Source organism: Atractosteus spatula, chromosome 4, assembly GCF_055471065.1.
Source record: "Atractosteus spatula isolate fAtrSpa1 chromosome 4, fAtrSpa1.hap1, whole genome shotgun sequence".
Classification (NCBI taxonomy): Eukaryota; Metazoa; Chordata; class Actinopteri; order Semionotiformes; family Lepisosteidae; genus Atractosteus; species Atractosteus spatula.
Window position 1 is genome coordinate 72,008,308 of NC_142709.1, and position 20,326 is coordinate 72,028,633.

At 45.6% G+C, this 20,326-nt stretch overlaps 1 protein-coding gene across 22 annotated transcripts in view; it reads right to left on the reverse strand.

Annotated features, from left to right (window-relative positions):
• LOC148837180 (disks large homolog 1) overlaps window positions 1-20,326 on the reverse strand; it is a 174,601-nt gene that overhangs the window by 2,502 nt on the left and 151,773 nt on the right. For 5 of the 22 annotated variants that reach the window (XM_088915097.1, XM_088915099.1, XM_088915105.1 and 2 more), the window contains 9 exons: window positions 18,446-18,622; window positions 11,947-12,013; window positions 7,375-7,474; window positions 5,370-5,411; window positions 4,108-4,158; window positions 3,071-3,172; window positions 1,660-1,832; window positions 911-1,020; window positions 301-392 (listed from right to left, as the gene is read on the reverse strand). In XM_088915097.1, coding sequence (XP_088771223.1) covers window positions 301-392; window positions 911-1,020; window positions 1,660-1,832; window positions 3,071-3,172; window positions 4,108-4,158; window positions 5,370-5,411; window positions 7,375-7,474; window positions 11,947-12,013; window positions 18,446-18,622 — 914 coding nt within the window. Of the gene's footprint in view, window positions 1-300; window positions 393-910; window positions 1,021-1,659; window positions 1,833-3,070; window positions 3,173-4,107; window positions 4,159-5,369; window positions 5,412-6,909; window positions 6,944-7,374; window positions 7,475-11,946; window positions 12,014-18,445; window positions 18,623-20,326 lie in introns of all 22 variants that reach the window. The other 17 variants (XM_088915107.1, XM_088915108.1, XM_088915110.1 and 14 more) reach the window with 5 other exon arrangements.

Consider the following 20,326-nt stretch of genomic DNA (forward strand, 5'->3'; position numbering starts at 1 on the left):
TAGAGAGGAGCAACTGCAGAATGACAAGACCAAAGCAAGGAGACCCGGTATTCGCAGAGCTCGGGGGAACACTGACTGTTCAAACGATTACTGTGCTATTAACAGTTCTGCTGACGCACAGTGCATCAGGGAGGTCCCTTCAATGCCACTAGCAAAAGAACACCTGAAGCTCAAACTCCCCTTCGTCTGAGTTTAGGGAGCTGGACGTGTCCAAGCCAGTGCCCCAGTGAGGGGGCAGGTCTCCTGGGTTTCACAGGCAGGGTACACTGCAGGCGGCGCGGCGCGGCGCGGCGCACACACCCGTGAAGTGCTCGGTGAACTCCTGCTCCAGCTTGGTGGCTCTGTCGAAGGTCTTGCGGCCCTGCTCCTCCGTCAGCCTCTTGTTCATCTCCCTGGGGGCGGGGACACAGAGGCGGAGTCAAACACGGCCCCCCCCTCCCCGCAAGGGCCAATCAGATGCAGACAGCACCCCCACCCCCAACACCTCGGGTCTAATCTCGCCAGTCCTCAACCAACAGGCTTGGCTGGGCTTACTACAAAACAGTAAAAATAACTGCCCAATCGCCGAAGGACACTTGCAGCCTCACATCTGGGCAGCAAGCAGACATGAGTTTAATGAGCTCATGAATATGCACTAAATTGCAAACCTTAGACACGCAAGGTAACGCATGTGTGGATTTAGTGAAGTACCACTGGGATGTGTATTAGGCCTTCTGCTGTTTTGTTTATGTTTTATACCAGTGACCTAGATTATGCAACAATTAATTGCTAGTAATAATTACAATAATTAATATACTAGTAAAGTTCGCAGATACCAAAATATTAGGGATTAGCACACGATCTAGAAGCAGCAAACTCAAAACTCTGCAAAGAAAAGCGTGAAAAACCCACGTTGTTCATCTTTACTCACATTATATTTTCCACCGATTTTGGTTTAATGAAAACAGCAATTGGATACAACTGTGCAATCTGCAGCCTCTTGATGGCATTGCCAGACACATCCAGGATGCAGTGCTTGCCCTGCGGAAGGGGGGAGGAGAGACAGTCATCAGCTCAACACAGCTCAGTGGTGTCATAACGCTGCACTGGCTACAGAACTCCTGCCTCATTGTAACTCTTAACTGGAAGCTGAAAGGAACACTTCAGATTATTTGCTTTCAAACATCAGTCAGGTCCACCCATACTGCCAGCCTCTGCACTTTGCTACACGTGCATCAAGACATAAAACAGATTAAAAAAAGAAAACGACACCTCATTCACTCCCTATTGCTTATTTTTTCCTCTACTTGCCTTTATTCGAGGGCGAGCAGCAGGTAAACTGATTTGTCTGCAGAACCCAGTTTCACACGAGTTTATGACTCATAAACAGCACTCGCATCATCGGGGAAAAATGTACAATTATCCAGCCTGGCCTGTGAAGAACCTGGCGGAGAAGCATTACTAAGGAGGGAGATAACGAGAGGCAAGTCTTTCTGAGAGGACCAGAGCTGCGTGAGCACCCCGGGCTGCTTTATGATGCTGATGACAGTGCAGTTTCAGTCACCATGGTTTCAGCCACACCTGCTGAACAGGCCCCAGCGACAGCAGGAGTCACAAGGACCAAACTGAGGCCAGACGTCTGTCGCCTCTGTAAACAGGCTGCCAGGGTGCCGCCCCCACCTTTTCTGCCACCTCCCGCACCGACTGCACGCTGGTGCCGTACAGGTGGTTGTTGTACTGGCCAGCTTCGATGAACTTGTGATCCTGGATGTCCTTCTCCATCTGCTCTCGCGACGTCACGAAGTGGTAGTCCCTCCCGTCGACCTCGTAGTCGCGCTTTGGTCTGGTTGTGTCTGGGAAAGGTACAGGCGCAAGTTAAAGGCGGCGGCAGGAGACTGGGGCAAGGCTGGGCCCGGCAGGGACCGGGGCGAGAGATCTCTCAAGAGAACCGGGCTGCCGCTGTTACAGGCGGCGTTGGTGGATCAGTAGGGGGTGCTCCCCCCCACCCCCGGACTAGAATTTCCCCATCAATGACCCTGTATGACCAGCAACACTCTGCTGTATCAGGTGCCACCTTCAGATGAGATGTGGAACTGAGGTCCTGATTACATGGTCATGACAGATGTCAAGAGACTGTTCAAAATAGGGCTGTTAACCCCTATTAACCTCCTGGCTGAAGACCACTCTGGGGTTGTACAGTCCGGCCTCCCTAAACGTCCTGGTTAATTCAGCTGCTGGTCATTTGACCTCTCCACCTGATCCACGGCAGGCAGGTGGGTGAAGCGCTTCCCAACCTGCATGTAAATATCTCCATCCTCGTTGGGATGGAAAGCTCTAAACCGGACGCCAGGAACGATTAAAAACCAGACAGATCAACCCCATCCCTCGAGAGCTGAATGGTCTTGTACTGCCTCCTCGACAGCAGGGCCTGGACTGCCTATGGATGAATCAGCTGTAAGCATTACACCCGGAATCAGATTGAAGCGAGTCTGCGGCACGGAGCACAGGGGAGGAATGGGTCAGCGGTGTTAATTTGCACCAGAATGGCATTTAAAGAGCCAAGCTGCTAAACTACAGAAGGCTCTGCAGCCGATGGATGCGAGAGGGGAACTGGAAGGTAAAGAGAATCCCGCTGGAAGTGCCGCCTGGAGCCAAGTGTGAGGTTACCGATGAGCTGAGTAACAATCCGTTCTTAACTCTTTCTCCAGGAGTCATGGCCGAGGCTGCCTCAAGACCTACGCATCATTGTTTAAGTTTACAGTGCCTCACGTTTTTAAAGATAGAATTCTTTTAATTTTAACCCCAGGTCTACACCCGGTGAAAGATTTTTAAATCCTACTTGGGCAGCAATAAAACATTCAGCTTTCTCCACGAGTTCAGTACGGGCTGTGTCCCCCATTATGATAAGGTCAAATTTAGTTTATCAAAGACAGAGTAAACAGCACGGACTCCTACGACAAAGCTCTTTCCTTTTATCATCAACAACTGACTACCTGGGACCTCAATAACGTCCTCCCTGCTTCTCCTTGATGCTATGAGAGGAGATAAGACTGTCCCCTCAGTACTTACTGCTGGGATATTTAATACTCACGTGGGACGCAGGATCCAAATTTATCAGGGAACTCAGAGATAAGGTCGTCATTTATTCTGTCTTTCATGGGACCCAGCACAATCACTGGACGGGTGTAGTTCACTGAGAAGAAACACCAGAAACTATTCTACAACCTTTCCACCATTTGTCCAGACCAAACCACACAGTTTATTTTGTAATAAGGACATAAGATTTGATGAACAGATTAGAAATAAAAGACAAAATAAGAAAAAGCAAAGAAAACAACCTGGATGATTGCAGGAGGGTTAAACACACTGCCCTACCATGAAAGTGACCAATTTCTTATAATAAAGTATATATGACGAGGTGAGAAAACCTGTTGACGCAGGAGGCTGAGTCTTGAAAAAGCCACACTGCTGAGTAGAAACGCAGAGTACACATCTATCGTTAACTGAGCCCCAGACCCATAATTGCTAGACATGCCTGGAGGAATTCATACACACTCCTTACAACAGACTGAACTGTCAGAGGTCAGTAAAACTAGGAGTTGGTTCAGTTTGGATTTTACCTGTATTTGAAAATTCTCAGCACATAGATGAAAGCATAGATGAAAGATGAAATTGTACAATTTAATATGTACAATATTTACATCTGAGAACATTACAGTTGAGTTTGTGTTGTGGAAGCTCTGTGCTGAACTGCAGATGAGCACAAGGTTGCATTTAACAGGGCTCACTGCAGCAGTTCCAGCCTTTGGAAATGCAGACCATTATCAAATCAAAAGCCCTGCATTTTTAAAACCAATCACACAAAACCCTGAGTATAGCAGAACAGTCATACGACACCCACGCCTGTGGCGCAAGTTTCAGCTCCCTGCATCAGTTCCTTCATCATGTCCAGCTTGCTAAATGACCCAACACTGTTGTGTTTGTGCTCACTCAGTGTTGGGCATGGTGTTGCTCCCCACCAAATAGGAATTATCTCAATGCCTAAGCTCACTAATAAGTGAGGGAATCTGTATGTGAGAGGGAATCTCAACATCCACAATTGCAAACACACACACACACACACCTCACCTTCCTGCTGGACGACGGATTCATACGACAGCACGTATTCCTCCTGTCCACCTGTCCGAAATGAACGCACAGAAGCAAAAATTGAGGAAAAAAAGAATCATAAAAAACAGAATATCAGCAGATGTTGATCGGTTTGATACGGGCTAGTCTGTGTTTATAGACATATGTACCGTGTCTCCTTGCTGGTGAGGCCCTCTCCTAACTCTCATTAACAACCACTGCCTTAGAAAAATCTCTTCTGGAAATCTGTCTGAAGAAAATAAAAGCCAGCCGCCAGGCTGTGAGCACGCACAGCAGATGCCACTGTCAACACTCCAATCTGCTCTGTCTAGAGAGCTCTGGGCAGGGATAACTTTGTTTAACAAGCACAGCCTTTTAACCTGAAATACATACTGCTACGTCCGATGAGATTTCTAGTAGCAATACCTTCCATTTCACACGGCGTTCTTTAGGCTGCACAGTACTGGGAGCTGGCTACACTCAACAGAGTAACAGATCGCCTTTATAATGTGTGCTTTTATATTAGAATGCAAAAATTAAAAAAAAAGCAAATTTTACTAGAAAGATTGCCAAGATAAATCACATCAAATTTAACATGAAGACACCTTTTTACGGACATCTAGAATGCTACAAAATCTGTAAGACTTATTTCTTGGTTTGTTGTAAACTATATACTGCCAGTTTAAAATGTCAACCCTGCAAACGCTTGATGAAACAAATCTTACGGGATACAACCTCAATAGGAAAAGAATGATGCATCTTAGTTTTCACTGGAATTAAAGACAAAACAATGAAATAATATATTACTTGCTGGACAAGCAGGCTTCTAGTTTAGTTGGGTCAGATAAATGAAAATCGACAAATTATTTCATAATGTGGTCAATAGAAATATGACAAATTGTCAATTTTGTTTTATTCTCTATAAATCAATGAGAGGGACATCACAATGACAGAGGCGAGCAGATTCTTGGTGAAACAGTGTAAATTATTTTTCATCGCACTTGATTGCTAACATTTATCATTGCTATCATTGCTGCGCTGGCGGGGGACCCCAGATTTCAGGGGGGGGAATGCTGACTGTGCCTGAAACATCTGAGAGAGATACAGGTGCTTTTGGAGACACATGAGTTAGTTATGGTACGACACTCTAGCGACTAGGAAAGCAACAGTAGAAAATGATTTTTTCCCTTTGCAAAAAATCTAGAAACAAATGAAAACCAAAACAAAATGCAAGGTATAAAATAAAGGGAACACAGACTTACGGTAACTACTTTCACTATCGCTGGCATTAGAGGTTACATGCTCTGAAATCACAACAAAGGGAGGGTAAGCACCAGCACAAAGACAGTCACACACTGCTGCCACAGGGGCTATCTACAGAAGAAGAAACTGTGCCCACTATGAAGGAATACAAACAGAAAAACACAATGGATCAAAAAGCGGACTGCAAAGATGCTTGAAGAGGCTGTGTTTCAGAGAGCTGCCTACAGGCCAAGAAGTTTGTCTGTGTGAGGGGTTCGAGACTGTTCTGAAAAGAGACCGTAGTCTGGAGGTGATGATCTCTCTTGCACCCTACGCTACCACAACAAATCTGTAACCTGTATTGCTTTTAGTGATATTAAAATGGTGTTCCATGAATACTAAAGAGATCCCTGTATAATCATAGAATAATAGATACTATTTTTTCGGAAATTACCCATATAAAAAGTGAAAACCTCAGCCTAAACCCACACATTTGGCTCGTGGTTAATGATCCTGCAGCAAACCCCAATGCCTCCTCAAGGATCTTCCACAGTCACGGCGCATTAAACATTTAAGAACTACAAAGCCCTGGTTAGACGCTGAGAAAGTTTAATAGGGACACAGCTGAGAATGACTGCTGTTTCAGCAGGTCGGCACTGAGAAAATCAGCTACTGAACCGCAGAAGGCACACCACTGGGATACCACCAATACTGGGATTTTGAACCGGTTTTACAGCACAAAGGTCCTGTAGTGATAAGATTTGCAATGCATATTTCAAAGAGGGAATTAAAGAGCCAAGAGGTTTTTATAAAGGATCCAGTTTCAAAATGTACTGTTTTTATAGAGCAGATATCAAACAAACGTAGTATATGCAGTATCTGTCTTTATCCCCTACTGATCACCATTTCGGGGACAGAACATTAGAACATGATGCTTGGGCTGCATATAAAAATAGAATATTTTAAACTGATGCAGTGCAGGTATGAAATACAAATTGCATCTATTCTGCTGACAGAAACAGCAGTTGCAATAAAAGCAGCTGAACAACAGCCATCAATTTTCTTGACTAATTTAGCACTATAATACGTCCTTGGCTGTTCTGAAACAATAGGGATTCTGTAGCCATGGAATAATGTTGTGCAGCTACCGGTTCACAATTAAGCTTGTTATTCTGTCTCTGAATCAGCCGTTTATCTCAAACCCAGTTGCAGTGCCATAAAAAGGCTGTTGTACACATCGTCTTCAGAATGAACTGGGCTTTTCAGGCACGTCCTGCGCTGTGTTGAGAGTAAGCCCCAGCTGCTCACCAGATTGATGCAATGGTATTGAAAGCGAATGTGGGACCTACTGTATGTCCAGGGCTCTAAGGAAAAACACCGTTCAAATAAGGTGATGAAGAATTAAGGATGAAGGTCTAGAGGAAACTTCTCCCTCCCAAAAAAAACAGGTGGAAAAATGATGGAAAATGACATGTAGTCCAAAAATTCCTCCAAAACCAACAAAAAAAATGGGAAGATTTGGTGCGAAGGAGCAGCCTAGGATTAAACAGGAGAACTTACTCAGGCCCTTTGATCCCATGTCGTCTGGGATCTCCTGGGAAGTAGCCGGCAGAGAGCAAGCAAACAGGGAAAACAATCACAAAGAAGATTTGTTACTGGAACATAATGAGGGTCTCTACCTCCGGAGACGGGCACGGACAGGCTCTCGCAAAAGGGCGGAAGGACAGGGACACTGGAAACGCCAGTCAGGGATAACACGAGGAGGAAATGGGGAAAAACAGGGAGGAATTGGAATTGCAGCCCAATTCCGAATCCAATCAGGGTTTTACCTCTGATGGAAAGAGGTTCTGCTCTTGTTGAGCAAAACCGCAGTGGTGGGGGGCGGGGGGGTGATGCTTCCACCTGTTGCGGCTGCCCGGCCGTCTCCGTGGTAACAAGCTGTTCCCGTGCGCTGGCCCTGACCTGCAACGCGCACGCACATACGCGCGAGTCCCCCTTCTTTTTTTTTTAAAACTGGTTACTTACGGTCGAGATCACTCGTTTCCTGCTCGCTCTGGTCCTTGTTCTTGTAGAAAGGGAATTTTCGGGAAAAGAGGTTCTTTTTACGCTTGTCATTGAATGACTGCTGAGGAAGAGAAGGAAGGGGGGCAAAACAAGAAGGTGTGTCTAATGTCCGTGTGAACCACAGCCCAGCCCAGCCCTGCCGCTCTCCGGGCGCTGACTCTGGTGCCATTCCTGCAGGGTGGCAGTGCCACGCAGAAGGGCAGGAGAGGAGCCATCCTGACCGGATACCACCCCCGTGCCAGTATCCACCCCCGCTGTGCTCCGTGGGCCACTTCCCAGTCTCCCTGCTCCAGCTGTGGGAGGACGTGGGGACGGCCTGGGCCTCAAGCTGAACTGGAACCCAGGAGGGTTTAAGATCTACGGTTACCACTGGGAAACACGCTGGGGGCAGGAGGGCAGGAGGAGTAACGTTCCCTCTAATTTTTAACGGCCCGTGTGCGCCAAAATTTCGAGTGGTGCAAATTTTTTCCCCAGTGACAAAAACTTGTGCACACTAAATTGAGTCTATGTAAAATTGTATATAGATATCGATTATCGAGTAGCAATAATGATGCACACAGCCGAGCTGGGCCTCTCACAGCCAGTCTCGTGGCCAATTTAGCATTTTTCAATTGACGACCGTGTTTGTTTTATCATCATTATTTTTTTGGAATTTAATTTTTTTGAGCGCAGTTCAATTCCCTATGTGCTCCGATTTCATAACCTGTGTGCGCGCACAGCTGAGAGGGAACATTGACTGGCACTCTATTCCCGACTGTCAAACAGCTCCTTGGTCAACAATGCCTCTAAGCTCAGACGCTCTAATTAATTTATTATGTGCCACCACAATTTGGAGTTGCCAATGGCGTCTTCATGTCTTGGCTCATGGGAATGACCTCTGTACCCGCACAGGGAGCATGACAAAGGGTGGGTGGGCAGCCCGTCGTCTTGTGATGGGCAGCGATGCGCAGGAGGCTCAGCACCGATCAGGCGAGAGGTGTGTGGCTCGTGGAGGTGAACACGAGCCTGCAGGGGGTGCCATTTTACCGGGAGCCAACTGTACACTCCCAGCTGGGGTATTCTGGTCACACTGGGCTACTGACGTGATCCAGACTGGAACTCATGACGGCTGTAGCAAGTGCCTTAGCTTGCAGAGCCACTCTGGAGCCCTTTGCTTGTTACTTTCATCACGTGACATGAAGGAAAAAACACCTCAGAATGCAGAGGGGCCTGTCTGGACTGCAGCTTGAGGATCGGCTGGAGCAGGCAGGGGGAGAATACAAGCACAGAGACCTTTCCGTTCTCACAATTATTTGCGTGTTGTTTAAAATTATTTCAAAGCTTTTTTTTTTGCCGTTTAAGCTCGAGCTAAAATCGATATACGCACGCCAATCAGGAAGACTGCTGCACTTCCGACTTTTTCCAGTCGGAGATGCAATTTCTTTTTCAAAAATGGCAGCAAAGTCAGCTCCGTAGGTGAAATGGATCTAGGTTTTCTACACACAAGGAAGCACGTTGGTCAGGTGAAATAAAAAAAAGACGGGACATACGGAAACGCCAGACGCAGAGGGTGCAAAGCAGGCTGTGAAGGTCTGAGAGGGTGAGGAGGGGCACGAGCTCAGGCCGCCCCTGGGGCTCCGTTAGTGGTTTAGTATGAAGCCCAGGGCAACAGTGCTTTCGCACACCCGGCTAGAAGTCAACAGCGTGCAAAGTAGAGTATAAAGAGATGTTAGTGTCAGTTTGGACGAAGACGGATTCCAACCAAAGATTTTTTTTTTAAATGCAAACAAAACTGTTCGATTTAAAAAAAGCTCAACTGGTCAAGCCCCCCCATCAACACAATAAGTAACTGAAACCCTGACAATGGCCATGCTTATTTCGAAACCTACACCTGTACTTCACAAAGGTACAGGATAATGCCTGGTTGAATGGCCAAGGGCACTGATAAAAGCCAGTGATATAGGCCAAGCAACAGGAGGGCCGCTCATTCAAATGTGTTCGGCTGCGCATTCTGCTTACTAAACCAGCAGAAGAATATACAACCCAAGTGATTTAAGATGCAACGGATTTTATTTAATGTTACTCCAATGAAAACCAGTGTCCTTCACAATCTTCTCAGTCTCCCAGATCTGGAAGGTTTGATTATCATCACAACCACAGTACATTTCAGGCTAAGAAATACGAACAGGTGCTTTAAACTTCGGTGGAAAGTCAAAGCACTGCTGAGAAGCTACAATCACTGGGCCATTAATCATTTTAAAGCACCAAATTTTCCTTTTAAAAGGCCAGACACACAAGCTTAAGCTTTATGTCATATCTTTTTAGGTGAGCTAGCAATGACAGCAGGCTTTCTTTTACTGCCAGGCTCTATAACTGCTCTGCAGAGGTTTTTAAAACACACACTGGCCTCAGATCCTGGAGCAGAGGGGCTCCAGTCCAGCAGTTTCCACAGGTCATTAAGCAGCTAATGAAAGAGTGGACAAACACGTTCGACTTGCTTTCTGGGACCAGAGCTGCCCACTAGTGCTATCTGATGATCCCAGTACAAACCACAGTAAAATGCTGGGAGGGTTCGAGCTCTTCTACTGTCTATATGTGTGTTTATACTGTATGTATATGTGTATACACGAGTATTTCTATAATTTGAGAAGAAAAAGAAGCTGCTGAAAATGAAGGACAGGAGAAAGACAACCTTGCATGCACTGTTTTGCTGAAACAAGAACAGCGGGATGCAGGTGTTATAATCAGTTCTACATCAATGGCAAGCGTATTTTTTTTCCCCACTCAATGTTTCATGCAGTTTCATGTCGTGTCAGGACACGCAATGGGAGAACAGTACTAAGAGTTCAGATTTTAGAGTTAATTTTGAGAACAGGAACACGGGCCACAGGAACCGTGGAAAAGTCATCAAAACATGCTGTTAACCGGCTCAAGGCACATCGAGCAGCTTTCACTAGGGTCACATATTAGTATTTTTAATACAGTCGGAGGAATAAGACATTCGCAGAATGATGACGTTTAGTGCTGCTTGACAATATCGGAGTTTCACACTGAGAAAAACCATCACATTTCAGAATACAGCTTTTTAACAATTTCTGAAGGATGCCTTGGACACATTCCAGCGCATTCACATGTAATTCTTAGGTTCCAATGCGATTTTAGGAAAATAATTTTCTTGTGTTTTCATAAAGCAGCCCACAACTAAATAAAAACATATACTGATGGGGAAAAAAGAAACACAACATTTTCTGGAATGAGAATACTATAGTCAGCTTATGCACTTGCACAAAAAGTTGTCAATTTGTTTTAAGCCCTCTTGTGCAGTGAGGCAATGCAACTTGCCAATCACATGAAAGCTCGTTAAGTGCACTTTTACCCAACAAGATCCAGGTGGAACAATGCCTGATCAGGTCACTTTTAAAAAGGTCTTAATTCAAAGCTTAGGTCATTGCAAGAAAAAGGCCAGACTTAGTCAGTTTTCTGTGCATTCCATAATGCCTTGAATGTCACCAGAAGCAAGGGAGAGGGCCATTGGCATGCTGCAAGCAGGCATGTCATGTGCCAGCGTTGCCAGACACTATGGAGTAATCCGCTCCACTGTGTCCCAACTGCAGAGAAGGTTTCAGCAGACTGGCAGGACAAATGACCGTTCAAGATCCAGTTGCCCTTGAGTGACCACACCAGAGCAGGACCGACACATCAGACTGGTCCATCTGAGAGATCGTTTCAGATCTGCCACCCGTACTGCTGCTGGAACTGCTGGCAGACAACGCCCACATCAGTGACAGGACAGTGAGGCTCATGACTGCTGGCCTGAGAGCAAGGCGAGCTGTCAGAGGCCCTCTGCTCACACCTCCTATACGTCACACCCGCCTGGCTTAGGCCAGACAGAGGCTGCGATGGACTCGTCAGCAGTGGCATCAGGTCCTCTTCACGGATGAGTCACTCTTCAGCCTGTTCCACGCAGACGGGAGGGCCAGAGTGTGGAGGAGCAGGTGTTGCGTTTCTTTTTTCCATCAGTATATAAAAACAATCTAGTAACAAAATGAACCTCCTAATGTTACACAAATATTAATTTAATTGAAAATGTATTTTCCAAGTTAATGCTTTTCATATAAAACAGGACAAATGTAAATTCCTAGGTGACTATCTCATCCAATAACTGGAAACGACACTCACTAACCAACAGCAAAGACAAAAGAAGTAAACTCAATGGTCTTAAAACATTTCTAAAAACTTAAAATAGCTTTTACCTGGCAAAAAACTGTTGTATTTTCTGAATGTTTTGCAGCTAATTTTCCCACTCTTTTCCTTTGGCAAATGTTAATGTGAGCTTCAATCATGTGAACATGAAGGTTCTGTCAGTACTTTAAATTAAACCAGCTGGAAACAAGCTGGTTGGCCAACATCCCGACACATTAAAAAAACAAACCTGTGAAATCTCACTGCTCACACAATTACACTTCAGACAGCTACATTAAGTGTCAAATCGCAGACTACACATCCACGAGGTCTCCTGCACAAGGCGAATCGTGATGAAGGTGCTGCACTTACCCCCTTGTCTCTGGACTTGGAATTGAATTTCACTGTCTTCAGCCTCGCTCTTTCCTTCTTCTCCACCCTGTCGGGAGAAATCAGGGAAAGCCTTACAGGCTGCTGCTCTTCTGGGTCAGACCACGCCATCTCGGCAGACTATTTAATGAAATATTGTTTATTGCTTTGAGCCCGGGTAGTCTGAATAAGCATGCACACTTTATTAAAAATGCACCATCCCTACTTTGTCGAACTAATAAATGCAGGAAATCTATTGCTTCAACCCCTATTTTAGCAGAGCCATAAGGTAGCATGTGAAAGCCTTAAAGAAACAGCATTCCAGCAAAGTGCTCAGTTCGGCCCCTTCCCGTTATCAATGAACATCATTTCAAATCCTCAAAGAAGAGAAAAGCAATGCAAAATAAAGAGACTGCTTCTGTATTTTTGCATGGGTTCCAAAAATATCTACACGGCAATCGCACGCTGTGAAAAGCAATTTTCATTCGAGACATCTCAAGTTTTTATTCAGACTGCTGCACCTTCCCCCAATGCCTGCACTCATGAAAAACCACCATAAATCATCGTGCAAAGATCTATATTTGCGAGCATGGATATGCTGTTGATTGAGTGCTACAATCTCATCAGTTTTCTGTGCCGAACAGAATTAAAAATAGCACCCCTTTGCTGTACAACATCATCACGTTCCTGTAATTGGAAGATAAAGGTTGACATTAGTGCTTCTGCAGCTTTTTGATTACTGAAGAGCCAGACCAAAGCGGTGAAAATAGCACTCACATTAAAACCAGGAGGTCAATCGTCTCTTCCTTTCAGAACCATTTCTCTCTAACCTTTTCCTGTTGGTGCCAGATCAAAGTGGTTGTTACGCGAGCTGATGGGCTGGGTAGCAAGGGGTGACCTTTGATGAGGCCGAGGACAGCAGAGCTGTGTGTGCGGAGGCCCTGTGGCTTCGAGGCCCAGAGCCCCTCAGTGCCTTCTACAGCCGTGCGGAGAAAAAGCACAGCAACAACATCGTCTCCCAGCGGGCCTCTGCGCTCCTGGTGTCTACTAGACCACGACTGTCCGTCTCGGAGTCTACCGCACTCCGACCCGAATCTTAACCGGGCCAAGAAACTTTTAGCAGATTCAAGGTCCTCACAAGCTGGGCTGTCTTGTCACTTAACTGTATAAACCTTGAAATTGCCCAAGGTTTTTTTATTTAAAAAAATGAAAAGCAAATCGTTAGTTCAATGAAGGGCCAAAATAATAAATAACCTGAGAATGAAATTCAGCAGTCTGAATTACTCCGGGAACAGAGGAGATATCTGAAACAATCTGTCTATGTACAGTAGCAACCGTATGAGAATCCCTTAGATCTATCACTACCCAGCCCTGACTCCAAGAGAAACCTTACTCCCAGAAGACCTGGAATAAGACATCAGAGACCAGGTCACTTGGAATTATTTGTAAAAAGGACATGAGGATAGCAGTTTATAATGTAGATTGGCTTTTTTTTTAACAGGATTTTTCCTGAAGTGTGGCAGTTCACTTTCAATTGTATTTTGCTGACTGTAATCACCATACAGAACAACTTTAAGCCTAATGTAACAAATACTGGAGGACAAGAACATAGGAAGGAGCAGTAGGTACCTTAATCAGAAATTAGAAAAATAAACTTTAAATTCCTGCACAACTAGATGCAAAAGTAACAGTTGGAAACAAATTTACAAATGTAAATTTTAAAATTAAACGATGTCGAGATATTTTAATATGTAACAGATTACAGGATATAATTTAATATATACATTCACATTTCCTAGTGAGATGAAAAAACTGAACAGGCACAGGGATACATCTTCCAGGAGAAAAATCTGACTGACAAACAGAACTCCAGGGCAACAGACACAGCATGCAGGTCTCCATTCTGGACAGTAATTCTCTTTGAAAATTAAAAATTTCCTTCAGAGCCTGTAACTACTAATCAAAATAAAAAAAACTTACATGCTGTATGCTATTAAAAACCCATTAAGGATCGTCCCAAAATGTTCTATGACAGCCTTCTAGAAAGCATACAGAACTTCAGCTCACAAAAAAATGTTCTGGAGCAGAGGGCGTGCTCTGTATATTTTGGACGCCGTTTCTGAACGACCATCACGATTCATCTGAAAACTGACCAAGTGGCACCTGGACAAGCCCCATCTGCTCTGCTCCAAAGACTTCAGCACCAAAGATAACCAAATTTGCGTATTACAGCACAAATCTGCCCCTCCAAAAGGGGTTTAGGACAGCACAGATTTCTCACAACACAGCAGAAACTAAGGACCTGAACGTGGCAATGTGCTCGACAGGTCTGGGGAGCTCACAGAGCAGTGAACCCTTGCTCAAGCGCGGCGCCAGGGAGACGGCCAGCCAGCACAGTGCTAAGGGCCTCTGGAACACAAATATGGGGAACCTGAGGAGCAGCGTTAAATATTTAGCAGCCACTTAGAAAGTGGAAACCTACTCTCCAAGGCACATGGAGAGAGGGAGAGAAGCAGAGAGAAACTGTGTGGACTGCTTCCCCTCTCGCGGTTTTCTTTAACAAGGTGTTCCGTTTCCACCCGATCTCCCAGTGATGAAAAGACAATCCCGGTGCCCACACACCGGGTCTCTGCTCCAGCTCGGTGATGTCACACTGGGGGGGGGGACAGCTCCTGGAACAGCCCTTCCTTTCTGCAGCTGCCCCTCAAGCCTGCAACCTGGCATCCGCAGAAGAGCCGGCGGATAAGAGGCTACATGGCCGACGGTCCTTCTCGTGCGATTACACACCGAGCAAACGGCAGCGTCTCCTGAGCACAAACGTCTATGCTCTGAGAAACCTCCGAGGGTACAAAAGCTGTTAAACCTGAGCCTACCCAAAAAGTATGTAACAGCATGGCAGGAAACTCTGATCCTTTTGTATTCCCACTTTTATTTCTTTTGGAATGACATGAAAATATTCTTCCACACTGCATAATGCTGCCAGAAACTGCTCTAGCTTTTTAAATTCAACGAATGCAGTAATGTTTGCTTTAAAGCTGCATTTATCTTGTATTGGACTTGAATTAGAACATATCACTTTACATTTCCTATAATAACCTATAGTAGGTTTACAGTAAATTACAATACCATATTCACAGAAATAGATACTGAAACAAGGCTTAACCATTTACGAAACTGTGGAAAATGGACAGGCTTGATGGTCATCCTTCTTCCACATGGAAGATGGCATTTGAGAAACAAGAACCAGATTCTTCAACTAATTAGCAATCCCACCCAGAGTTAAGGTTTAGCCCAATTTCTGTCCAGCGATCTCCCCTTTTGAAGAACTTGGCTGATTTCAAAACCAGTGACTTCTCAATCCAGAGATTTTTTTCAACCACTTGAGACAGCTTACGTGCTGAATATGCTAAGCGAGTTTATTAAAATCCTCCGCTGACATACAAATCGCACCTTCTGGAGCCTCTCCGCTCCCCAGATCATGCCGCTTGCCTGTATTTAAATATCACAAATTAGCTTAATCTTAACTCACTTTCTTCTGCGGTTATTTATTAAGACGTGGGACAAAAATAGCAGGGAGATGCGTCGGGCCGGGGATGATGATTTTTTTTTCCGGCAGAATGTCACTTTGGCACTTTTACAAAATAAAACGCTTAAAAAAAAAACCTGACATCTACGGCAAAATGGCTGTGAAATGAGGCGCAACGAGATAATAGAAATTGGGAAGGAGCTCCTCAGATTTTATTAACGGAAAACCCTGCTCTTTTAAATATTCCACAGACGGCTCCTGGGGGCGGGCAGAGAGGAACTGTGTCCTAGAGACCCCGGTCTCGAACCCGGGTAACGGAGCAGCACCCTTCCCAGGATGGCGGCCGCTCGGTGTGCATCCGGTTCCAGCAGGAGGAGCTGGCGAATGTGAAGGGGGGGGGCGGGGGTCCCCAGAGGCAGGAGCACACGGACTCACTCAGCAGCTTCACGTTCACAGAGACGCAGCCAGCCAGCCACAGGAGCGGGCCGAGCAGCACGTCAACGAGCCCCACCAATGGTTAAAAGTGAACAGCAGCAACTGAGAACAGGAGGCGCTTCTATACCCCCAGTGTTGTGGGACCTATGCAGGCATGTACGCAGCCGATACCCTGGTTTCTTTCTAGAAAAGTGTCTCAGTAACCCAACAACTACCGAACAAATGAGAAGAGCCGTCCTGCTCATCCATCACGTAACTTCTTTTTGTGTTCTTAAAAAAAAAAGGATTTAGAGAAGCACTATCTGCTATCTGCTAATTCTTCAAATGAGAGAAAGTCCTCTCACTCTTTGTGAGCATCCCACCTTATTTTTATTCTTAACCCGGGCAACACTGCAGCTGATGAAAGGATATTGCCTCCATCGCTGGACCACTCGTTCAGCTCTCCCTGGAGGGATTAATGTGAAATTACCTGCAGGGAGTTTATGAATCAGGACATTCTTCAGGGACTGAACCGACGTGGTCATCAGTGGGACTCCTTGCATTGCTCGTGATGTGTGAAGGCACAAGACGGTAACAGATTGGTTTTTCTTCAGGGATCACGTTCGAGACAGGCTGGCTGGCTGGGAGTGAGCCCTAGCTTCTCTGAAACTTCACATGGCAATGATCCAGTGCTGTTCTAGCTTGTCTTGGACTCTAGGAGACTAAGTCCAGTGGAAAATCGACAGAGCAGAGAAAAATGAGAGGTCCTCCAGACTCACCAATGCCCTTCTGTTCATATTTAACCCAACTGACTTCTCCCTTCAGGGATTAGTCAAAACTCCAAATTTTCTACTGACAGGAGGGCATTTTCCTCTGTTCTAAGTTCTCAGGAGCAAGGCCCTGAGGGGCGTCACAGTGAGCTCTGTCACTGCCCCCTTCGTGTCCTGAGGTCCAGGCGCCACCGTGCACAGCACTGACTCACCGAGCACATTGAGATACTGCGCCAGCAGCTTTGAAACGCGTGATGCAGAGGACACGGATTTGCTCTTAAAACATTTCCCAAAACTCCCAAGGTCAGGTTAGCCCCCCACTGCCTGGCTGCCATTCGACTATATCTCTTACAATTCTTCTTAGAAGAAAACACAGTGCCCGGCTTTCAGACGCATCATAGCGCACGTCACAGCAGAGTCCGATACAAGAGCTCTTATGGCGAGCGCAGGCTCGAGATCTCGGTTTCAGCTCTTAAAGATGCCTTCCGTTTAGTCTTTCCTTCCCACTCGTGCCTCACCTTCCTCTTGAAGAAGGCAGGTAGCAGTGAGCGAAGCAGGCAGGGCTGTGCTGCATGTGACCTACCCCAGCCGAGGCAGCAGAGACACCCCCCCCCCCCCCCCGTGATGATCTCTGGGTAACGGCGAAGTGTCAGGAGTGTTAATGAGATCACAGAATAAGCTGCGCTGGTGCAGAAGAAAGTGCTTTAAACCGAAATGTCAAGAGACATTGTCTTGAGCAAATGCATAATGGAGCAGAGGGCTATAAAATGCTTAAGAACCAAAGGCAAGTAAAGGCCGCTTCAGAATCATTACACACATTCTGCGGGATGCCTCAGAGCTTTGCACAATGCGGAAAGTTAATGTTTAATATAAAATGCCACATTTCTTCACAAGCACATTTTACAGTTTACTGTTCTAAAACCTTTAAGATTATTTTTTTTACAAATCCTTGTATGCAGTGATCCTTTATGTTAGGCAAGGAATACAAGCCCCGTTAATGACATTACAGACTCTTCTTTCCTTTAGGAACGGCAAGCTCTCCGAATCTCTGAGCGTCTTGGACGTGAAACACCTCCTTCAGAAGACAGAGATTGACTTAGCATTGTGTGGTCTGTTTCCATGTGGGAAACTGTTTTCACTGCACAAAAACTGCCACAACCAAATCATGTTTTAATGTTCAACTGCACGTCCAAAAAAGGGAGAACATTAATTCTACTTTTATTTTCTTGTAAGCAGGAGTTCCAAGTTGTTGAAAAGGACCAGGGTTTGGAGAGTCTGAAGTTAGCTACTGGGTGTAGATTAACTGTACACTGGGAAAAGCGAATGTCAGAAAAGACCAGGTGTTGCAGGAGCAGGCTTTTCAGCCGTGCAGCTCCTTTGCATACCTAAGGGTTTAACAACACGAGCTACAGTCCTCTCAAGTGTGTCTCCTGATTCAACTTTAAATTGGGCTGATGTCGGTGGGGAGAAGCAGCCACAGCTCTGCATCTCTGCTGTTCAACACCCCAGCAGTTAGAAATTCACTAACCCCTTAATATGTTTTTGTGTGAAAATGTATTTATCTACCAAGTCTTCTAAAGCCACACAGTGTCTTGGGGGTAGTGCTTGCTTAACGAATATCTATTGTGCCGCTTTACGCCAAAAATAAAACAAAATAAAAAAAACTGCTAAACACAGAACAATGCCCAAGCTTGTCCAGTTTTTCTGCACATCCTGTCCAACGCCACACAGCACGAGAAAGGAAATATTACGGTGAGGAAAAAACAAAATCTAATTAAAAGTCCTGGCTCACCTGCGCTTGCTCGGGATGACGCCAACCTCCTCGATCTCGCCATCTGGCGTCACCTGCCTGGCCTGCCACCACTCGTCGTCCGAGGCGTTGATGACATGCAGAATGTCCCCGAACTTGAAGTTCAGGCCCTGGCTGGGGAGCCCGCTGTCCTTAGTCTTGTCGTAGTCGAAGAGGGCCCTGAAACACAGCACAGAACCACAGTCAGAGCACCAGGCTTTCACTGCTACAGCTCGGGCCGCTGCGCCACGCCCGCAAACCAGCCTGGACCAAGAGAGAGGCAAGTTCGAGGGCACAAGCAGAAGGAATCAAACCACTGACTGAACATTAATTACAGATATGTGGTCCACAGCTCACAAAAACACACACCCGGCTAGAAAAACACTCATACAGACAGCTGGAATTCATATCACCACTGTGGGAGAAACACTGTTTTTGGACTAACTGCGTATTAATAAATCTTTTTTTTTTGGACCAACTACTGAACAGAGAAATCTACGCAACCAAACTATTGCTTGGAGACACCACCCCACTCCACGGTCAGCTAAGTAGGGCATTCAAGCCTGTTTTACTGGAAGAACTGGAGCTGAAATAAATGGAACATCCCCTAAAGTATTAATCTGCCCAGAACAATTCCTTCAACAGTAATACACTAAGAAAATTATTCTCTCAAACTTTAGGGGATTAAACAACAAGAGCTGGAACTGTACAGCAAGTTGGTTTGTTGGTACTTCCCCAGCTTCCTTCAAGAAGCCGCTGGGTGAGAGCTTCAGATCCATCGCCCACAGCATTAGCAACCAAATGAGGAAGATGGGGGTGAAGGGCTTCCTCTCGTTTGCAGACTTTCCCTTTTAGAGGTTGTAGGGTTTGCCTACTGGGAGGGGCATGTGTGCAGCAACTCATACCACAGGAAGAGTGTGGCGCTTAAAATTAAGCACCCAAGCACAGCCACGTGTTCCCAACGGCAGGCCCGGAGAGATCCTGAGACAAAAGGATGAAGACTCCACAAGCCACTCGCAGAGGAGAGCTGTAGACCTGTCCCTCTGTCTGCTCCACCCAAGCTATCCAGCCACGCTGCTGAAGCCGATATCCCGTACAAGAAACGTTTCTTTCAAGAAACCTCTGGACGAGTTCCTGGGATCCATAAGCTACTATCACATGGGCTTGAATTGCCTGCTGACATGCAGATCTTTCTTATGTTCTAAAGCAGTGGTGTTCCTGCCTCTAGGGAACACAGGCAGACACAGGTGGTTCAGAGGGAAAAGCACTAGGTCACACATGTCCTGTAACTTAATTCTGTTTTGAACGCACATTGAAGTCATGAATTAAGTCAAGTACCTATGCATTTATTTGCTCTAGACAGAACTTGAATTGCCACAAGGCATTTTCCAAGACAGAACAGAAACTCAAAAGCTACAGTTCTTTTTCTCTGCTTTGTGTTTCCACAGAAGTAAACAAGAACCTTTACAAATACAGCAAAAATCAATACTTACATTTTTACTTAGTTTTTTTCCCCTGCCGAAGAATACATTCACCCAGCATAAACGATACTTAGATCACATACAGAAATGGTCAGTCATGTCTGACTATAGCAAAACGGACCACTAAAGTGGACATTGAAATACATAGTAATTTAAATTAACAGCATTAAGTCCTTTAATCATTGGCTTTTTAAGGGTACATAGGCTCTGCTGGCTCCAACAGCAATTAGTCCAGTTCATGGATTAAACAGCACAGCTGTTTCAGAATATTCTTACTCTATGGAGAAAGGAAGACAGAAAATGCCTTCTTTCACTTCCAGCTAGGACCCAACCTGCTGTATAGGTACCAAGCTGGACTGTGAAATTCATTTGAGACTGAAATTTTAAATGAAAATTTAATGGA